At 43.2% G+C, this 22,465-nt stretch overlaps 1 protein-coding gene across 1 annotated transcript in view; it reads left to right on the top strand.

Annotated features, from left to right (window-relative positions):
* The window catches only part of LOC124552722, a 61,307-nt gene that overhangs the window by 28,349 nt on the left and 10,493 nt on the right, over positions 1 to 22,465 (top strand). The window contains exons 3-4 of the mRNA XM_047127062.1: positions 7,027 to 7,170; positions 20,375 to 20,544. Coding sequence (XP_046983018.1) covers positions 7,027 to 7,170; positions 20,375 to 20,544 — 314 coding nt within the window. The remainder of the gene's footprint in view (positions 1 to 7,026; positions 7,171 to 20,374; positions 20,545 to 22,465) is intronic.

Raw genomic sequence — 22,465 nt, 5'->3', positions numbered from 1 at the left:
GACTTTCCGTAAGGTACTACGAACTGTGACCTCTCTGACAGGAAATCACTAATCCAGTCAGATAAGTGAGACGATATTCCATGAGGACGCTATTTCACTCCAAGACGCTTGTGTGGTAAAGTGTCAAAAGTCTTCCGGGAATCCGGAATCAATCTGGAATCCCTTGTCAATAGCACTCAACACTTCGTGCGAGTAAGGAGCTAGTTGTATTTCACAAAAACCATATTTTCGAAATCTATGTTATCTGTGTGTCAATAGACTTTGTACGGTTGTGCCACCGTATATATATATATATATATATATATATATATAATTTTTCAAGACAACGTCCCTATTTCTCAACACATACTGGCCGCACACGAATGAATACTGCATAGGTGGAGAGGTTTTTTAACTGGCTTCCTACACTACATACTGGCTTCGCGCTAGAACTTCCTATTTCTGGAGAGTTTTAACATAAAAGGGCGCAACTTAACAAATGTACTTTACGAAGCTAACGTATTAATCATGAATACGAAACTCCCTTTTGACATTATCTTATCACAAATACTATTTTATTTGTTTTAAAGTATTTATTAACTATGTAATTTGCATACAGCATTGTCACAGATAATAACCGTCAACACTGCGGTAGTCCATTATGTAGTACAAAACGTCTTTTCTAAACGACAACATACATATTTGAATTGTGTTTCAGTTAATGTTACTACAGCCTAATTTGCTTACTGTAGATGAAATTTTTATCGATTTAAAGCTGTAGGTGTCCCTACTGACAATCCATGATCTCTGCCTGTAGTACAAGTTGCGAAAAACATTCCGAATGGCAAAAAAAAATCACACGCAGGGAAATGTATATACAGGGTTATTACAAATGATTGAAGCGATTTCACAGCTCTACAATAACTATATTATTTGAGATATTTTCACAATGCTTTGCGCACACATACAAAAACTCAAAAAGTTTTTTTAGGCATTCACAAATGTTCGATATGTGCCCCTTTAGTGATTCGGCAGACATCAAGCCGATAATGATGTTCCTCACACACTCGGCGCTGCATGTCCCCATCAATGAGTTCGAAAGCGTCGTTGATGCGAGCTCGCAGTTCTGGCACGTTTCTTGGTAGAGGAGGTTTAAACACTGAATCTTTCACATAACCCCATAGAAAGAAATCGCATGGGGTTAAGTCGGGAGAGCGTGGAGGCCATGTCATGAATTGCTGATCATGATCACCACGACCGATCCATCGGTTTTCCAATCTCCTGTTTAAGAAATGCCGAACATCATGATGGAAGTGCGGTGGAGCACCATCCTGTTGAAAGATGAAGTCGGCGCTGTCGGTCTCCAGTTGTGGCATGAGCCAATTTTCCAGCATGTCCAGAGACACGTGTCCTGTAACGTTTTTTTCGGAGAAGAAAAAGCGGCCGTAAACTTTAAACCGAGAGGTTGCACAAAACACGTTAACTTTTGGTGAATTGCGAATTTGCTGCACGAATGCGTGAGGATTCTCTACCGCCCAGATTCGCACATTGTGTCTGTTCACTTCACCATTAAGAAAAAATGTTGCTTCATCACTGAAAACAAGTTTCGCACTGAACGCATCCTCTTCCATCAGCTGTTGCAACCGCGCCGAAAATTCAAAGCGTTTGACTTTGTCATCTAGTGTCAGGACTTGTAGCAATTGTAAACGGGAAAAGGTTCTACTTTAGCCTTTTCCGTAAGATTTTCCAAACCGTCGGCTGTGGTACGTTTAGCTCCCTGCTTGCTTTATTCGTCGACTTCCGCGGGCTATGCGTGAAACTTGCCCGCACGCGTTCAACCGTTTCTTCGCTCACTGCAGGCCGACCCGTTGATTTCCCCTTACAGAGGCATCCAGAAGCTTTAAACTGCGCATACCATCGCCGAATGGAGTTAGCAGTTTAAGGATCTTTGTTGAACTTCGTCCTGAAGTGTCGTTGCACTGTTATGACTGACTGATGTGAGTGCATTTCAAGCGCGACATACGCTTTCTCGGCTCCTGTCGCCATTTTGTCTCACTGCGCTCTCGAGCGCTCTGGCGGCAGAAACCTGAAGTGCGGCTTCAGCCGAACAAAACTTTATGAGTTTTTCTGCGTATCTGTAGTGTATCGTGACCATATGTCAATGAATTTATGAAATCGCTTCAATCATTTGTAATAGCCCTGTATAGAACGACGTTCCATAATTCCTGATTAACATTTCACATCTTTAGATTTATTTTTAAAGATGTTTTCTTTTCATTTCGACAACTACTCTTACACTATCGACTATACTTATTATTTAAAACTGTTAAAGATCGAAAACTTCACACGTGTCCTCTGATTCTTGAGAAATGGCCGTTTCTTGTTAGGCAGCAGTTCAGGAGCAATGTCCTTACACGGCGAGCGTTCAGTAGTCTTGCGATTTTTCCCTTCACAGCGCGCTAAATCTCGAGAATACGACAAACTGCAGCCCACAGCGATTGTCGTACATCACGAGCCCGTATTAATGCGCGCCCGCGGCGGTAGACCGAATATGCGGTGAAATCCAATAATACTCGACCGGAGGAGAATAAAACTAAAGAAAATAGAAGGGGGATAAAATTTTTTAAAAAATAATGGAAGGCGTGGAAAGAAGGTCCTCGGGCAGCACTGCTTGGGGACATAACAGGTGCTCGCTGAGCTGCTCGTGATTAATGTTGGCAGCCCTGCTGAGCACTGCCCCGCCTATCGCTCGCATTCATTTGTCACAATACGCCGCCTAGCACGGGATATCGCAAATGCGGAATGCGGTAACTCCGCCGAGCGGTGAAGTAGTTCTCGCTTCCGGAAAAAAAAGAAGATAATTAATTGCTTGGCTGTTATCTTCCTCTGGGTTTGCAGCTGCGGTGAGACTTTCTCTTTTATCTCGCCGACGTGCGCCGATGCCGAAATGATAACACCGTATGCAGACAACGAATGAATTTCTGGTGTAATTTTTATTTGGAAGAGGCGCTCAGCATTAATAGTGTTTTTTCTTTGTGATTTAATCAGGGAGACAACCAGATGTGAAAGGAATTTCTGCATAATCCGTAGCAGAATTACTCGAAACCACGGCCAAAAACCTCTCCTTAATAGAAATCAGTGAAACAGATGAAGCCGAGACAGAAGCAAAAAGTAAACAGTTACCATTAATCTCTGGACTGTAAATAACAACACAGACCAACTGCGAAAAACTATTATAATGACAGTCATTTCCCAAGCGTTTATAGCATAGATGGGATTGTATGCGCTCTGTGTCAGTGGTATGAAAACATTTGCCGTTTTTTCCTCGTAATTTTATCAGTGACACAACCAGATATAAAGGAATTTCTACATCATCCGTAGTAGAATTCTTCCAAACGACGGGCGAAATCCACTTCTTAACAGAATTTATTGAAACACATCAAAACAAGACAGAAACAAATAGTAAACAGTTACTCTTAATTATTTGTACGGTAAATAACACAGCCCAATGACGAAAAAGTTTTTAATCACAGTCATTTCCCAAAAATTTCTGGTATATGTGAGAGTGTTTTGAGATTTTTACTTCTATCCAGCTCTGTAACATAAGTTTAATATATATTTTCTTATTCCCTTTCTGAATAATGGGTTTCGCTTTGTATGTGCGTAAGTCTTTTTCTGAAATTACAAGAACTAATCCGGAAAATTAAGGGCTTTTTTTCCAATGTAGGGAATAGTTATGTACCAAGGAGAAATATTCTGTTGAGTATTAAAAGCGTCGTTTAAATTTAGACAACATTGCCTGCGGTGCGTAGAGATTTGGTGCAAAATTTTATTAAAAGAACAGTCAAGATCGCATGTGTTTACTATTACCAGTTTCGCTTATGTTAAAGCCATCCTCAGATTTTTTGAGCCCCCCACGGCTGTTGCTGCCAGCTCCTCAGTCCTAAGAATCTGATGATGTCTTCGACATAAGCCGAAACCGCTGACAAGAAAAAAAATGTTACTGCGACCTCAACTGTTGTTTTAAGCAAAGTTAAAAGCGCTGCTATCAATAAAATTTTGTCATTACTGTATATAGTCTCCTGTAAGTTACATTATTACCTTACTACACACCATTAATCTGTAAGTGCCGGCCGTTGTGGCCGAGCGGTTCTAGGCGCTTCAGTCCGGAACCGCGCGACTATTACGGTCGTAGGTTCGAATCCTGCCTCGGGCATGGATGTGTGTGATGTCCTTAGGTTAGTTAGGTTGAAGTAGGTCTAAGTTCTAGGGGACTCATGACCTCAGATGTTATGTCCCATAGTGATCACAGCCATTTGAGCCAACCAGTAAGTGAAATCAAACTAAGCAGAAGTGTCATTAAAAACCAGCTGTTAAATGCATTTCAAAACAGAAGCTACTGGAAACTAAAATAAATTTGCATTTTTAAGACACATAAAATTTATAAGATTTTAACGAAACTCAGTTCATTTGCAAATATCGCACGTTTCGTGGCAAAAGACCGTATTCTGTTTCAAGGTACAAGATGGTGCACGATGGACGTAATATGGCTTTACCGCCCGCAAAGTTATCCAACTACATTTAAAAATATGTAAAATTTACTTCCCGTAAAGTTCTGTGACTTACAACATTAACAATACATCCCAAACAGATTTAATAAATGACACACCACTTAAACATATTGTTGTTGTGGTCTTCACTCAAGAGACTGGTTGGATGTAGGGCTCCATGCTACTCTATCCTGTACAAGCCTCTTCATCTCCGAATAACTACTGCAACCTAAATCCTTCTGAATCTGCTTAGTATATTCATCTCTTGGTCTCCCTCTACGATATTTACCCTCCACGCTGCCCTCCAACACTAAATTGGTGATCCCTTGATGCCTCAGAACATGTCCTACCAACCGAATCCTTCTTCTAGTCAAGTTGTGCCACAAACTCCTCTTCTCCCCAATTCTGATCAATTCCTCCTCATTAGTTATGTGATCTACCCATCTAACCTTCAGCATTCCTCTGTAGCACCACATTTCGAAAGCTTCTATTCTCTTCTTGCCCAAACTATTTATCGTCCATTTTTCACTTCCATACTTAGCTACACTCCATACAAATACTTTCAGAAACGACTTCCTGACACTTAAATCTATATTCGATGTTAACAAATTTCTCTACTTCAGTAACGCTTTCCTTACCCTAGCCAGTCTACATTTTATATTCTCTCTCCTTCGAACATCACAGTTATTTTGCTCCCCGAATAGCAAAACGTATCTACTACTTTAAGTGTCTCACTTCGTAATCTAATTCCCTCAGCATCATCGGATTTTATTCGACTACATTCCACTATCCTCGTTTTGCTTTTGTTGCTGTTCATGTTAAAGCCTCCTTTCAAGACACTGTCCGTTCTATTCAACTGCTCTTACAGGTCCTTTGCTACCTCTTACAGAATTACAATACCATTGGCAAACTGCAAAGTTTTTCTTTCTTCTCCATGGATTTTAATTCCTACTCCAATTGTTTCTTTTGTTTCCTTTACTGCTTGCTCAATATATAGACTGAATGACATTGGAGATAGGCTACAACCCTGTCTCACGCCGTTCCCAACCACTGCTTCTCTTTCATGCCCCTCGACTCTTATAACTGCCGTCTGGGTTCTGTACAGATTGTATATTGCCTTTCGCTCCCTGTATATGGAAAGATATAGACAGTGTTTCCTCCCTTGCACCATTTACGAGGAAAGGGAATTAGTAGTGATATATGGTAACCATGTACCGTTTGGTGGTTTGCAAAGTACGCATAGATGTAATATACACTACTGGCCATTAGAATTGCTACACCACGAAGATGACGTGCTACAGACGCGAAATTTAACCGATAGGAAGAAGAAGCTGTGTATCACTAGCACTAGGACGAGAAATGCGTACCATCATGTTTCCGACTTTGATAAAGGTCGGATTGTAGCCTATCTCAATTGCGGTTTATCGTATCGTGACATTGCTGCTCGCGTTGGTCGAGATCCAATGACTGTTAGCAGAATATGGAATTGTTGTGTTCAGGAGGGTAATATGGAACGCCGTGCTGGATCCCAACGGCATAACTAGCAGTCGAGATGGCAGGCATCTTATCCGCATGGCTTTAACGGATCGTGCAGCCACGTCTCGATCCCTGTGTCAACAGATGGGGACGCTTGCAAGACAACAACCATCTGCACAAACAGTTCGACGACGTTTGCAGCAGCACGGACTATCAGCTCGGAGACCGTGGCTGCGGTTACCCTTGACGCTGCATCACAGACAGAAGCGCCTGCGATGGTGTACTCTACGACGAACCTGGGTGCACGAATTTTTTCGGATGAATGCAGGTTCTTTTTACAGCATGATGATGGTCGCATCCGTGTTTGACGTATCACCCGGCATCATGGTATGGGGTGCCATTGGTTACACGTCTCGGTCACCTCTTTTCCGCATTCACGGCGCTTTGAACAGTGGACGTTACATTTCAGATGTGTTACGACCCCGTGGCTCTACCCTTCAATCGATCCCTGCGGAACCCTACATTTCAGCAGGACCGAATGTTGCAGGTTCTGTACCGGCCTTTCTGGATACAGAAAATATTAGACTGCTGCCCTGGCCAGCACATTCTCCAGATCTCTCAACAATTGAAAACGTCTGGTCAATGGTGGACGAGCAACTGCGTCGTCACAATACGCCAGTCAGTACTCTTGATGAACTGCGATATCGTGTTGAAGCTGCATGGGCAGCTGTGCCTGTGCACGCCATCCAAACTCTGTTTGACTCAATGCCCACGCGTATCAAGGCCATTATTACGGTCAGAGGTGGTTGCTCTGGATACTGATTTCTCAGGATCTATGCACCCAAATTGTAATCACATGTCAGTTCTGGTATAATATATTTGTCCAATGAATACCCGTTTATCATCTGCATTTCTTCTTGGTGTAGCAAACTTTAATGGTCCGTAGCGTAGGAGCAAGATGCAGTATGTGGAAAGAGGTATCCAGAGTGGCTGGAGTGCGTGTTTTCGTGTATGTGTGCAGAGATCTGGACTGTCAACGTGGCACGCCGACGTGAGGCTGGAGCCGAGGGACATGAGGGCCCTGAGGAAAGACAGCGCCGCCTTCGACGCCTGCCAGAGGCACGTGCAGGAGCAGGAGGACGACCAGGAGCTCGGAGACGTCTTGGTGAGTCCACCTCCGACTGGTCTCCCTGGCTTCATTCACTACACACACTACATGCAGGTAGAATAGTTAAGTCGCAGGATAAAATTCATATGGTTAGCCGTAAAGGAAGTGGCTGGTCTGCAGAGACAGGTCGAGGATATAGAATCAGTGCGTAGTGGGTTCAAATGGTTCAAATGGCTCTGAGCACTATGGAACTTAACTTCTGCAGTCATCAGTCCCCTAGAACTTAGAACTACTTAAACCTAACTAACCTAAGGACATCATACACATCCATGCCCGAGGCAGGATTCGAACCTGCGACCGAAGCAGTCGCGCGGTTCCTGACTGAGCGCCTAAACTGCGAGACCACCGTGGCCAGCAGTGCGTGGTGGGAATGTCCGTGTTACTGATAAGTCGCATATATGTACAGTATTTAATAATCACTTTCTGAATATAGCAGGTGAACTAAATAGAAACCTAGTCCCATCAGGGAATCATATAGCGCTCTTAGAAAAAAGTGTTCCGAGACTGTTACCTGAAATGCTCCTCCCTGATGCTGACAAGAGGGAGATTGAGTTAATAATTAAATCACTAAAGATCAAGAACTCTCATGGATATGACGGGGTATCTAGCAGAATACTGAAGTATTGTTCTATGTATGTTAGCCCAGTGCTTAGCCATATCTGTAACTTTTCCTTTAGGAGTGGTCGGTTTCCTGACCGTTTATAGTACTCGGTAGTGAAGCCACTTTATAAAAAGGGAGACATTGATAATGTTGACAATTTTAGACCTATTTCTACGCCATCGGTGTTTGCTAAAGTTATCGAGAAAGTTGCATATACAAGGTTACTGGAGCATTTAAATTCACATAATTTGCTGTCAAATGTTCAGTTTGGTTTTAGAAATGGTTTAACAACTGAAAATGCTATATTCTCTTTTCTCTGTGAGGTTTTGGACGGAATGAATAAAGAGTGCGAACGCTAGGTGTTTTCTTTGATTCAACGAAGGCTTTTGACTGTGTTGACCACAAAATATTACTGCAGAAGTTGGACCATTATGGAGTAAGGGGAGTAGCTTACAATTGGTTCACCTCTTACTTTTAGAACAGAAAGCAGAAGGTAATTCTCCGCAATATTGAGAGTGGTAGTGATGTTCACTCCCAATGGGGCACTGTTAAATGGGGCGTTCCCCAAGGGTCGGTGCTGGGGCCACTGCTGTTTCTTATTTACATAAATGATATGCCTTCTAGTATTACACGTGATCCAAAAATATTTCTGTTTGCTGATGACGCCAGCTTGATAGTGGAGGATCTTGTGTGTAATATTGAAACAGTATCAAATAATGTAGTTCATGAAATAAGTTCGTGGCTTGTGGAAAATAATTTGATGCTAAATCACAGTAAAACTCAGTTTTTACAGTTACTAACTCACAATTCAACAAGAACCGATATTTTGATCAGACAGAATCGGCATATTATAAGCGAGACGGAACAGTTCAAGTTCCTAGGCGTTCGGATAAATAGTAAGCTGTTGTGGAAAGCCCATGTCCAGGATCTTGTTCAGAAACTAAATGCTGCTTTATTTACCATTAGAACAGTATCTGAAATATGTGACACTTCAACACGAAAAGTAGTCTACTTCGCATATTTTCATACACTTATGTCATATGGTATTATTTTTTGGGGTAATTCTTCTGATTCAAAAAGGGTATTTTTGGCTCAAAAACGGGCTGTCCGAGCTATATGTGGTGTAAGTTCGAGAGCCTCTTGTTGACCCCTATTCAATAGTCTGTGAATTCTGACATTGTCCTCGCAGTATATACTTTCTTTAATGTCGTTTGTTGTTAGCAATATTAGCCTATTCCCAAGAGTTAGCAGCTTTCACTCAGTTAATACTAGGCAGAAATCCAATCTGTATGTGGAATGCACTTCCTTGACTCTTGTGCAGAAAGGAGTGCAGTATTCTGCTGCATCCATTTTCAATAAGCTACCACAAGAACTCAAAAATCTTAGCAGTAGCTAAAACTCTTTTAAGTCTAAACTGAAGAGTTTCCTCATGGCTCACTCCTTCTACTCTGTCGCAGAGCTCCTGGAGGAGCTGAAAAATTAAGCAAATTCTAGTGTTACATTGTTGATTTTCTTTATTTAAACTTACGACTTGTCACCTGAATGTTTTTTTTATATTTCATTTTATCTGTTTCTAATATCATGTTATAATTTCATGTATTGACTCGTTGCATGACCATGGAGACTTTTCCTTAATTTGGTCCCACAGAGCAATAAATAAATAAAATAAAAATAAAATAAAAAAAACATACGGGGTGGGCAAAATAAAAGTGGCCCAGAAGATATTTCATGCACCTTAAGGTAGGCAACCCAACTTACATTTTCCGCAACCGGGGTTGTGTATTCAAGGTGCATCAAATATTTCATGGACCTGTTCTATTTTGGCCGTCATGTACAAGGGCTGGATATGGAAACACAGTTATAATTCATCCAGACTTTACTTAAAGACCTTCTTCATATTACACGCACTCAGGATAATTATACCATATCTCGATCACCTTCCCTCAACCATATGGGATCATCAGCATCTCCATCTCTGTCGATGTCTCGCAAAGGCGACCCTAAGCACGAATGATGTCTTCCACTGTGTTGTAATGGATGCCATGAAGAGCTTCCAACATTTTGGCCAAGAGGTCATAATCACATGGACTCATATTGTACAACCTCACATATGCAGGACTTCCCGAGCACAGAGTGGTGTCGTGCTTTGTCATGGAAGACAATGGGATACAGTCCACCGGTGATCGACACACAGCAGGAAGGCAAGCAGGTCAATTCTCGTTTCGTCCCCAGCGACAGCCCAAATGGGGCCAATCACTAATGACATCCCCACCATCTCATGGTTCAAATGGCTCTGAGCACTATGGGACTTAACATCTGAGGTCATGAGTCCCCTAGAACTTAGAACTACTTAAACCTAACCGACTTAAGGAGATCACACACATCCATGCCCGAGGCAGGATTCGAACCTGCGAATGTAGTGGTCGCGCGGTTCCGGACTGTAGTGCCTAGAACCGCTCGGCCGCCCTGGCCGGCTCCCCACCATCCCAAAACATTTTCACGCATCTCACCACCGCACGGTATGTCAATGCTGCAGTACTACAAGCTTCACGCAGTCCCTGAAAACAATGTCGCCACTCCAACCACATGCCACTTCGATCCTGTTCCATGCATATTGTTCACGTTTCCTAAAGATACTGTATGGGTGCTAAAACTGCCCCTCCCCCCACCACCACCACCACACACACACACTTTCAGACAGTACACACAGCCACTGACTCAAACACTGCCATCAACAGTCAGTGCGCTCCTCCAGCTAACCTGCTGCTGTCAGTTACGGATAGTGTGCATGCCATTTGGAGCATGTCCTTCATGTTGTGATAGTGTTGGTACCACTCTTTATCCAACCCTCATATATACACAATTATTCATAAGTACCTCTGGGGATTCAAACGACTGCATTGAAACCACAAGATGTAAGTAAAAATTAAACGTATCAGTGGATACACCACCACTCCAAGTTTCGATTGCTAATACATGCAACGGTGTAGGTCCACAAGGGGGCATGCATGTCAGAACAGATAGACATAAATTAACCACTCCGAACTGTCACAACGATTTAGTTTGCGCCCATTGATAGGCAACACAATGAGCACATTTCCAAAGTGGGCTGCTGACATTGCCCTTTCCTAGGCAGTCGATGTCAGTGGCGAATTGCGCTCTTGCTGCTTCACAGACGGCATCCGTACAGTGCACTGGTGATGTCAGATAAAAGCTTAGAGACATGCTCTGTCCACTGATGTGTGTCTATTTTCTGTATGTGCTGTCCTTTCCCTGCAGTTGTGTTCTCAAACTGCAGAGTTAGAGAACAGAACCTGTGAGGATGGCTGTGAGACGAACTTAATGTGAGAAATGAAAGAGCTTAAACACTCTCTGTACGTTCCTTTTAAGGTTTCCCCTGGGGATAGAGCCCACAATAAAAACATCACCTCAAAACAGAGTTACATTTATTATTATTACATAGCTATCATAATGAGATACGAAGGAATAAATAACCATAATACTAAAAAACATCATTGTCACCATTGAATGTAAAAGGTATCTATTCCCACAATGGCAGTTTCGCCCTTACGGACATTAACAGGAGATGTACTGCAAAAGGCTGTGCTTTACCATACGTCAGACACTTAAGGCTCTACTGATATATAGGGTGATCCGCTGATAGTGACTGGACGAAATATCTCACGAAATAAGCATCAAACGAAAAAACTACAAACAACGAAACTCGTCTAGCTTGAAGGGGAAAACCAGATCGCGCTATGGCTGGCCCGCTAAATGGCGCTGCCATAGCTCAAACGGATGTGAACTGCGTTTATTTTTAAATAGGACCCCCTTTTTTATTACATATTCGTGTAGTACGTAAAGAAATATGAATGTTTTAGTTGGACCACTTTTTTCGCTTTGTGATAGATGGCGCTGTAATAGTCACAAATTTATAACTACGTAGTATCACGTAACATTCCGCCAGTGCAGACGGTATTTGCTTCGTCATACATTACCCGTGTTAAAATGGACCGTTTACCAATTGCGGAAATGGTCGATATCGTGTTGATGTATGGCTATTGTGATCAAAATGCACAACGGGCGTGTGCTATGTATGCTGCTCGGTATCCTGGACGACATCATCCAAGTGTCCGGACCGTTCGCGCGAATAGTTGCGTTATTTAAGGAAACAGGGAGTTCAGCCACGTGTGAAACATCAACCACGACGTGCAAGAAATGATGATGCCCAAGTAGGTGTTTTAGCTACTGCCGTGGCTAATACGCACATCAGTAGCAGACAAATTGCGCGAGAATCTGGAATCTCAAAAACGTCGGCGTTGAGAATGCTTCATCAACATCGAGTGCACCTGTACCATATTTCAACGCACCAGCAATTGCATGGCGACGACTTTGACCGTCGTGTACAGTTCTGCCACTGGGCACAAGGGAAACTGCGGGACGATGGCAGATTTTTTGCACGCGTTCTATTTAGCGACGGAGCGTCATTGATCAACAGCGGTAACTTAAACCGGCATAATATGCGCTATTGGGCAACGGAAAATCCATGACGGCTGCAACAAGTATAACATCAGCGGCCTTGGCGGGTTAATGTATGGTGCGGCATTACGGGAGGAAGGATAATTGGCCCCCATTTTATCGATGGCAATCTAAATGTATGCTGATTTCTTACGTAATGTTCTACCGATGATACTACAAGATGTTTCACTGCATGACAGAATGGCGATGTACTTCCAACATGATGGATGTCCGGCACATAGCTCGCGTGCGGCTGAAGCGGTATTGAATAGCATATTTCATGACAGGTGGATTGGTCGTCGAAGCACCATTCCGTGACCCGCACGTTCATCGGATCTGACGTCCCCGGATTTATTTCTGTGGGGAAAGTTGAAGGATATTTGCTATCGTGATCCACCGGCGACGCCTGACAACATGTGTCAGCGCACTGTCAATGCATGTGCGACCATTACGGAAGGCGAACTACTCACTGTTGAGAGGAATGTCGTGACACGTCTTGCCAAATGCACTGAGGTTGACGGACATCATTTCGAGCATTTATTGCATTAATGTGGTATTTGCAGGTAATCACGCTGTAACAGCATGCGTTCTCAGAAATGACAAGTTCACAAAGGTACGTGTATCACATTGGAACAAAAGAAACAATATGTTCAAACGTACGTACGTTCTGTATTTTAATTTAAAAAACCTACCTGTTACCAACTGTTCGTCTAAAATTGTGAGGCTTACGTTTGAGACTATTGCAGCGCCATCTATCAAAAAGCGAAAAAAGTGGTCCAACTAAAACATTCATATTTCTTTACGTACTACAGGAATATGTAATAAAAATGGGGGTTCCTATTTAAAAATAAACGCAGTTGATATCCGTTTGACCTATGCCAGCGCCACCTAGCGGACCAACTTTAGCGCCATCTGGTTTCCCCCTTCAAGCTAGACAAGTTTCGATCTTTGTAGTTTTTTTGTTTGACGCTTATTTCGTGAAATATTTGGTGAGGTGTTGACATAAGTGCCAACACCGTGTTTCTTGAGGAGGCCGAAATGCACGCTGTTAAAGCTCACGCAAACGGTCGTGAGGTCTGGAACAGGTCAGAGAAATAAGACTAGCAAACAGGAGATAACTGGTAGAATGCTTAACTTTATTCCATAATTGGAGAACATAGGTCTGACGGTATAGGATTTATAAGAGAACCAGCAAAAGATAAATGGCGCCTTGCTAGGTCGTAGCAATTGTCTTAGCTGAAGGCTATGCTAACTATCGTCTCGGCAAGTGAGAGCGTAAGTCTCAGTGAACCATGGCTAGCAACGTCAGCTGTACAACTGGGGCGAGTGCTAGTAAGTCTCTAGACCTGCCGTGTGGCGGCGCTCGGTCTGCAATCACTGATAGTGGCGACACGCGGGTCCGACGTATACTACCGGACCGCGGCCGATTTAAAGGCTACCACCTAGCAAGTGTGGTGTCTGGCGGTGACACCACACTTGGCCCGGTCATGATCAACTGACATATCTGCGATTTTTAACGATCTTACTGACTTTAACGTAAACCCCAACAAATCAGTGCTCTTGTATGCTGTTTACAACTGAGGCAGCGAGCATTTCAGGAGTGAGCACTGTTGGAAGACTCCTGCAGATGTGTAATTCACAGATAAAAGACGCCGCTCAAAAACCGTTGCCCGACGAATCGTTAAATGTTTTACGTAGTATCTTCCTAATTTTCTGACAGTAAAGTAGCAAGGACTCTTTGAAAAAGTCGAGAACCTTCTCAGATACGACACTGCTTGAATACCGATATGCTGCTCCTCAAATAATCAGTACTGATGCCTTGAGAACTCCCATGGGAATCATATTGCTATCCATCCGACCTCACACGAAGGTGGGTGTCCCGATATCGTTTTCCTTCCTGCCGGACTGGCTGTATTGCCTTGCTCACACCCAATCTGCGATGTTTCTACACTTTCTGCTTTAATATAGTTTCATGTTTATGTCGCCACTCTGCGCCAGCTGAAATCGTGTCATGTAGTTCTGTCAAGACGAAACCAACATGCCTTCGTTGTTGTTGTTTGTTGTTGTGGTCTTCAGTCCTGAGGCTGATTTGATGCAGCTCGCCATGCTAGTCTATCCTGTGCAAGCCTCTTCATCTCCCAGTACCTGCTGCAGCCTACATCCTTCTGTATCTGCTTAGTGTATTCATCTCTTGGTCTCCCTCCACGATTTTTACCCTCATGCTGCCCTCCAGTACTAAATTGGTGATCCCTTGATGCCTCAGAACATGTCCTACCAACCACAATACCTTCTTTTGGTCAAGTTGTGCCACAAACTCCTCTTCTCCCCAATTCTATTCAATACCTCCTCATTAGTTATGTGATCTACCCATCTAATCTTCAGCATTCTTCTGTAGCACCACATTTCGAAAGCTTCTATTCTCTTCTTGTCTAAACTATTTATCGTCCACGTTTCACTTCCATACATGGCTACACTCCATACAAATACTTTCAGAAACGGCTTCCTTACACTTAAATCTATACTCCATGTTAACAAATTTCTCTTCTTCAGAAACGCTTTCCTTGCCATTGCCAGTCTACATTTTATATCCTCTCTACTTCGACCATCATCAGTTATTTTGCTCCCCAAATCGCAAACCTCCTTTACTACTTTAAGCGTCTCATTTCCTAATCTAATTCCCTCAGCATCACCCGACTTAATTCGACTACATTCCATTACCCTCGTTTTGCTTTTGTTGATGTTCATCTTATTCCCTCCTTTCAAGACACTGTCCAATCCGTTCAACTGCTCTTCCAAGTCCTTTGCTGTCTCTGACAGAATTACAATGTCATCGGCGAACCTCAAAGTTTTTATTTCTTCTCCATTGATTTTAATACCTACTCCGAACTTTTCTTTTGTTTCCTTTATTGCTTGCTCAATATACAGATTGAATAGCATCGGGGAGAGGCTACAACCCTGTCTCACTCCCTTCCCAACCACTGCTTCCCTTTCATGTCCCTCGACTCTTATAACTGCCATCTGCTTTCTGTACAAATTGTAAATAGCCTTTCGCTCCCTCTATTTTACCCCTGCCTTCATCAGAATTTGAAAGAGAGTATTCCAGTCAACATTGTCAAAATCTTTCTCTAAGTCTACAAATGCTAGAAACATAGGTTTGCCTTTCCTTAATCTTTCTTCTAAGAGAAGTCGTAAGGTCAGTATTCCCTCACGTGTTCCAACATTTCTACGGAATCCAAATTGATCTTCCCTGAGGTCGGCTTCTACCAGTTTTTCCATTCGTCTGTAAAGAATTCGTTATCTCACTGAATCCTAGTTATGTTAAACTGAGTTTTTCGGCAATCGGTTCTGTACAGTTGTTTGAAAAGGAGTAGATTGTGCTGCACCATGGAAAGTTACCAGCAATCTCATGTCTGTCGATAATAATTTTCCATTATATTTGTGCTAGCTCTACTGTTAGACTAAGGTAATTAATCCACAACATTAGCCTCGACCGGACACTGTTGTGCACCCGCTGTGTTATGTTTTCGCTTTTATGAGGAGTCTTCGATGCATATTATACTTGTGTTTTATATGCAAGCCTAAAAGAATATCACATTTGTTCTGTGCTACAGGATTATGGTATGAGTAGCGTTTCGCCACTGTTTGCTGCACTTTGCAGAAATTTCAGTTGTCAGCTGCTGGCTTCTGTCATTAGTGTAAAAACCAAGTTATGATAAGTGCAAGCAGCAAGAGGAGCCCATTTTTCATTGTCAGACACTGTTAGAAAATTGTTTAGGCACGCCGTGCGGTTCTAGGCGCTACAGTCTGGAACCGAGCGACCGCTACGGTGGCGGATTCGAATCCTGCCTCGGGCATGGATGTGTGTGATGTCCTTAGGTTAGTTAGGTTTAATTAGTTCTATGTTCTAGGCGACTGATGACTTCAGCAGTTATGTCGCATAGTGATCAGAGCCATTTTTTTGTTTAGGCACCTCAAAAAAGGGAAAATATACAAGCGTTACCCAAAACCTATATTGTACAAGCGAAACAACATACACGGTAACTGGAGCACAATGCACGACATTTTCTCATATCGATCGTGTCAATATGGGCGCTGCATAAGCACAAGTAAAACGAACTGCATAGAACAGAACCCATGCCTCCGTGTTGCAAAGGGAAGTGGTTTTTTCAAACCCTTAGACAAAAAAGTGTAGCAGTTTACATCATGTGTTACTGTCAAAAAGTTTATAAACTTGTCATCATTGAAGTTTCACGTCATAAACTACGAATTCCAAACTGTGAAACATTTTGCAAGTATTTCTATCAAATAATAGTAAAATAAGAGTAAACGTTTATTTATTGCCTATTCTCATAATATTAATTATATTGATTATTATTAATTGTATTGATTATATTAGTTATATTGCGAATACATACAAATAGGAGACTCAAACAAGGCAGCCAGTACAGAACCAACAGAAAAACTTCAGAAAGCGTACAAAGTTGCACGGATGCACTACAATTAAACGAGCATCTCAAGACAGGAGAAACTCACGCACTACAATACAGTGGTACTACCTGAAGCTCTATATGTGTCAGAAACGACTACAATTAGGGCATCGGGCATCACAGAGACAGAAAATGTAGAACGTAAAAACCTTCTAAAATTTTCTGGAGCAGTACATAGAGGTGGTACATGGATGAATAGGAAATGTCGATTGACATTCTTTGGGCACATACACAGAACGAACAACCCAGACTCACAAAGAGGATTTTTGATGTACTGATGTAGTGAAAGAGAAAAGAAGAAGAAAACATGATAAAAGGGGAAAATTGAATAATCATGTAACATTCAGGTTCAATCAGTGTCTTAAGAGCAAGAATGTATAATAATAATAATTGTAATGCGATAGTTAGAAGTCAGTTATAGTGAAACAAAACTCGACACACATCATCGTCCTACTGCGTTTCTCATAATGTTTGTAGTGAAAGAATTACTTCACTATTTATGTCGTCGTCCAATATGTCAAAATATTCATAGAATTCAAATTGCTTCAACATTTCCTTTAAAAAACGAGAAAAAAGTCCAGTTTTCAGGACAGGAAGGGGTAAACAGTGACACCTGCCAGGAAAACAACAATATCATTTCGGACCATTCATTACAGTGCGAGTCAGCTTCCCATTAAATTGTATTCTAAGTGAGAGATTCGTATGCCTATCTAATAAGCAAACAATTCCGTTAAGTCGTGTGCAGAACATGAGGTTCAGTTCGGCCAAATGCATTCCTTTGAGGTCGCTAATGATGTGATTGTTAGAGCAGCGCACGAAACATGTAGTCAGCCCCTTATCCTCCCATACGAAACAAAAAAAAATATAACGGTGCGTCTTCTGTAAATATGTGCACAGAATAAAAAACTTACCTAAATACACTGAAGCGCTAAATAACTGGTACACCTGCATAGTATCGTGTACAGACCCCGCTAGCACGCAGACGTGCTGCAACACGACGTGGCATTAGACTAATGTCTGAAGTGGTGCTGGATGGAACTGCACCATGAATCCTGCAGGGTTGTCCATAAATCCGTAAGAGTGCTAGAGGGTGAAAATATTTCCTGAACAGCACGTTACAAGGAATCCCAGATATACTCAATAAAGTTCATTTCTGGGGAGTTTGATAGCCAGCAGAAGTGTTTCAACTCAGAAGAGTATTTTTGGAGCCACTCTGCAGCAATTCTGGAGGAATGGAGTGTCGCATTGTTCTGTTGGAATTTCGCAAGTTCGTCGGAATGCACAATGGAAGTGAATGGATGCAGGTGATCAGACGGGATGCTTACGTACGTGTCACCCGCCACAGTCATATCTAGACGTATCAGGGGTCCCATATCACTCCAGCTGCACGCTCCGCACACCATTACAGAGCCTCCACCAGCTTGAACAGTCCCCTGTTGACATGCAGGGTCCACCGATTCATGAGGTTCTCTCCATACCAATACACGTGCATCTGCTCGATACAATTTGAAACGAGATTCGTCCGACCAGACAACATGTTTCCAGTCATCGACAGTGTGATGACTGGCCCAGGCGAAGCGTAAAGCTCTGTTTCCTGCAGTCATCAAGGGTACACAAGTGGGTCTTCGACTCCAAAAGCCCATATCGTTGATGTTTTGTTGAATGATTCGCAAGCTGACGCTTGTCGATGGCTCAGCGTTGAAACATTCAGCAATTCGCGGATGGGTTGCACTTCCGCCACGTTTAACGAATCTCTTCAGTCGTTGTTGGTCCCATTGTTGCAGCATCTTTTTCCGGCCTCAGAGATGTAGGAGCTTTGATGTTTTACCCGATTCCTGCCATTCACGGTACACTCGTGAAATGGTCGTACGGGAAAGTCCCCAATTCGCTCATACCTCGGAGATGCTGTGTCCCATTTCTCGTGCGCCGACGATAAGGCCACGTGCAGACTCACTTAAGTCTAGGTAACTGCGCCAGACACTTGTCTCATATAGGCGTTGCCGTCCGCAGTGGCCTATTCTGCCTGTTTACATATCCCTATATTTTAATACCTATGCCTATACCAGTTTCTTTGGCGCTTCAGTGTATCAATAAAGACTTAACCCTAGGACGCCCAAGCCTTTTTTTCTAACTTGGATGCCTAAGGGGGGGGGGGGGCGAGGGGTGTTCGGCGAGCCCACAGCTATTAAATAAGTTTACTGACGAAAAATTATAACTTTCAGAATGGTTTATGTATTTTAACTAAGGCATCGGTTTATAAATGTTGTTAATTGTTATAAATTTGGATTGAGTGAATAAGAAATTGACGTATTACAATACAAAATACAGATGTTTTCATATACAATAGACTACTCTGAGTCCTCAACTTCAAGGCAAGAGACACACTCCACAATTTTTTCTCAATGTGTGTTACACACATGCTTATGACAATGTCCACAATACTGTTTTGGTTTACTTAGATTGTTGTACTTCAGCTTCTTTGTTTTAGCCTTTCTTACACAAATATGGCACTGACCTTTCCCTGCAGGAGGCTGACATGCTTCTGTTGTCACTTCTTTGATTTTCTTTTGTAGAATAGTCTCCATTGATTGAACAATTTGGTTACATAACCCTCTTGCATTGGCACTTCTTTCTTCTACCTGCAATTCCACTAGTTCCATCCCAGCTTACATAAGATAAAGTTTCCGTTTGTTGTGTTTCTTTTCATTCCATCTTGGATGTTGCTGGATGAATTTGGTGATTGCATTGATAGCACAAATGTCGATGAGAGAGTAAAATACAGATAGAGGTCATCTCTTTGTTCCCCTCTTGCAGGTGTACATACGCGCCATTTGATCATGGTATCAATTCCACCCTTTAGTGGGATTATAATATGCATTTATCTCGGTTTTATTCTTCTCTCCTCCAACAGTGCCTTTATCTTGGTGCATTGTTGACAACATCAGTAAGCTTTTACTTGGTTTCGTTTTTGCTGTGTAGGACACCAAAGTTACTGGAGGCCCACGTGTTCGAAACTGCACTAACTCACTGCAAGATAAATAGCAGCTGACTGACATCAACAGTCACTTCCTCTGAAAGTAAACCGATTGTTGTGAATATCAAGTATACCAAACAACAAGAAACTAACTTGCATTGTTGTAGAGATGATAAATACGAAATCCTACTAAGGGAAATTTTCTATAGCATGGAAGCCTAAGAGGGGGGGGGGGGGGGTTTGTTGGACCCATAATAAGTTTATTTATTTTTTCTTTCAAAGCAGGAATTTTCTATAAAATATATTGACAATAACGTTTCATAAAATAGTCAACAAACAATAACTGAAAGGGAATACATAGTATGAAAGTTACTTGGGCAAAAGCAGGGGACATAAAAAAATTGTGGGTTCAACGAACCCCCCCCCCCCCCCCATAGGGCGTCCTAGGGTTAACATTTCAGAGTAGCTGGTAAGTGCAGTTTATGATTGCTACATCCATCACTGAAAGTATCCTCAAATCTGAAAATTTTGTTTAGCCATACGATTTACTGTCGTGATGAATGCATGATTTAATGGATGAATCAGTCAGTGGTGTGAACACTCCGTCCTTCCTTTGTCCAGCTGAGCTACATGTTCCTGGGGCGCGTGCTGCGAGTGGCACCTGCTGGCGACATCTTTGGCCAGCAGGAGGAGCTGAGGACGAGCGTCGAACGCTGGGTGGAAACGCTGCCCCTGCTGGTGGACGCCAGCCCCTGGTCAAAGGGCCACGCCAGCCGATTCATACACATAAGGTGAGTCACCTGAAGCTAAAGCTGTAACACCACCATAGACTATCACGAGTGATGTAGGCCATGGCAGTTTTCCTAGTAGCTTTCTTTTTTTTCTTTATTGTTATTTTAATCACCTTTTTACAAGGCGGGCTGTCAGCAGCATATTACGCTGTTCTTCAGCCGTGAGTGGTACAATAATATGACATACAGGTGGCACAGATAATACAATAAAAACGGCGTGCCAAAAACTGTTGATACGAAAAACAATAAACATTAAGCCGTTCACACTGGACGAGAAAAAACACTAACACTAGTTGACACGGCGCACATAACACGGATGACGGCGACGTCACACGTGAACAGTGGTGGTGTGACGGCGAAAGAACACTAAACACAAAACGAAGCCACACACACGAGACACTGATGGCGATGATCTCCGGCACACGAATGTCCACTGAGTGTGTACCTGCCAAGAGAGGAGGAGGGGGGGTGGGAGAGGGGAGAGCAGAGATGCCACGGGCATGGGAGATAGGGGGAAGGGAGGAAGGGGGAGAGGAAGTCTGGGGGAAGAGGGGTGGTGGAAGGGGGATGGGGGAAAAGGAGAGAGAAGGGAGGAAGGGTGCCTAAAGGAAAAGACACAAGAAGTGGGGGGGGGGAGGTTCAAAGTTGATAGGAGGGGTAGATGGAGGGGAGGAGGACATCATCAGGGAGGGGGAACTGGCGGAATCCACCTTGGGAGAGGGTAAGGAGGGTGGAGAGATGGAAACCGGGTGGGATGTGGGAATACAGGCGGGGCAGTGGGCGGGGGTAGGAGAGGATGGGCGAGACACGCAGGTGAGGAGGATCGAGTTTGCGGGAGGTGTACAGGAGCCGTATCCTTTCAAGGAAAAGGAGGAGGTGGGGGAACGGAAGGAGATCGTACAGGATCCGCATTGGGGAATGGAGACGGATGCGATAGGTGAGGCGGAGAGCATGACGTTCAAGGATTTGGAGGGATTTATAAAAAGGTAGGGGGGTCGGAGATCCAGGCCGGATGGGTGTAACAAAGGGCGGATGAGGGATTTATAGGTGTGGAGGATGGTGGAGGGGTCCAGACCCCACGTATGGCCGGAAAGGAGCTCGAGGAGACGGAGTCGGGAGCGTGCCTCGGCTTGGGTTGTCTGGAGATGGGGTGTCCAGAAGAGGCGACGGTCGAGGGTGACGCCAAGGTACTGAAGGGTCGGGGTGAGGGCGATAAGTCTAGTAGCTTTCGGCAGTTAAGATCATAAATGTGTCACTTGTACGTTAGGTGTGTTGCATACCTATCGGGCGTTACGTAATTTCTATCGCTTTGTTCACGCATGTGATCACTGTCTTACTACCGGGTGATCAAAAAGTCAGTATAAATGTGAAAACTTAATAAACCACGGAATAATGTAGATAGAGAAGTATAAATTGACACACATGCTTGGAATGACATGGGATTTTATTAGAACCAAAAAAAAGTTCACAAAATGTCCGACAGATGGGGCTGGACAACAAAACTTCAGTGACTGCGCATGACAATCGTGTATAAAAGGAGCTGTAATGAGGGAGAGAATCAGATGCGCCAGCAGTCGCAGCATGTTGACGTTATCTGAAAAGGTGCTTTTAAGGAAGCTGTATTATCAGAATGGGGAATATGCTAGTTCAGCGTTACGATCCTATCGCCATAGGAAGGGGATTCGATCAGGTAAAGGTCCGTTGACAAATGCAGCTGTGGCGAGAATGATTTCGAAGTTCCAAGCCACGGGTTGTTTAGACGATAGATCCCGTAGTGTCCTACCGAGCACAAGGTGTAATGCTGCTGAGACAGTTCAGGAAGAGATGGAGACTGTAGCGGGTTCGTCTATGCGTCTATGCATGGGGAAGTCAGCGCTCGTGCAGTCGCATGTCGCACCGGCGTTCCATACACTATATGAAA

This window comes from Schistocerca americana, chromosome 10, assembly GCF_021461395.2.
Source record: "Schistocerca americana isolate TAMUIC-IGC-003095 chromosome 10, iqSchAmer2.1, whole genome shotgun sequence".
NCBI lineage: Eukaryota > Metazoa > Arthropoda > Insecta > Orthoptera > Acrididae > Schistocerca > Schistocerca americana.
The sequence above is the reverse complement of the archived record's forward strand: the minus strand, read 5'-3'. Positions and strand labels throughout refer to the sequence as shown.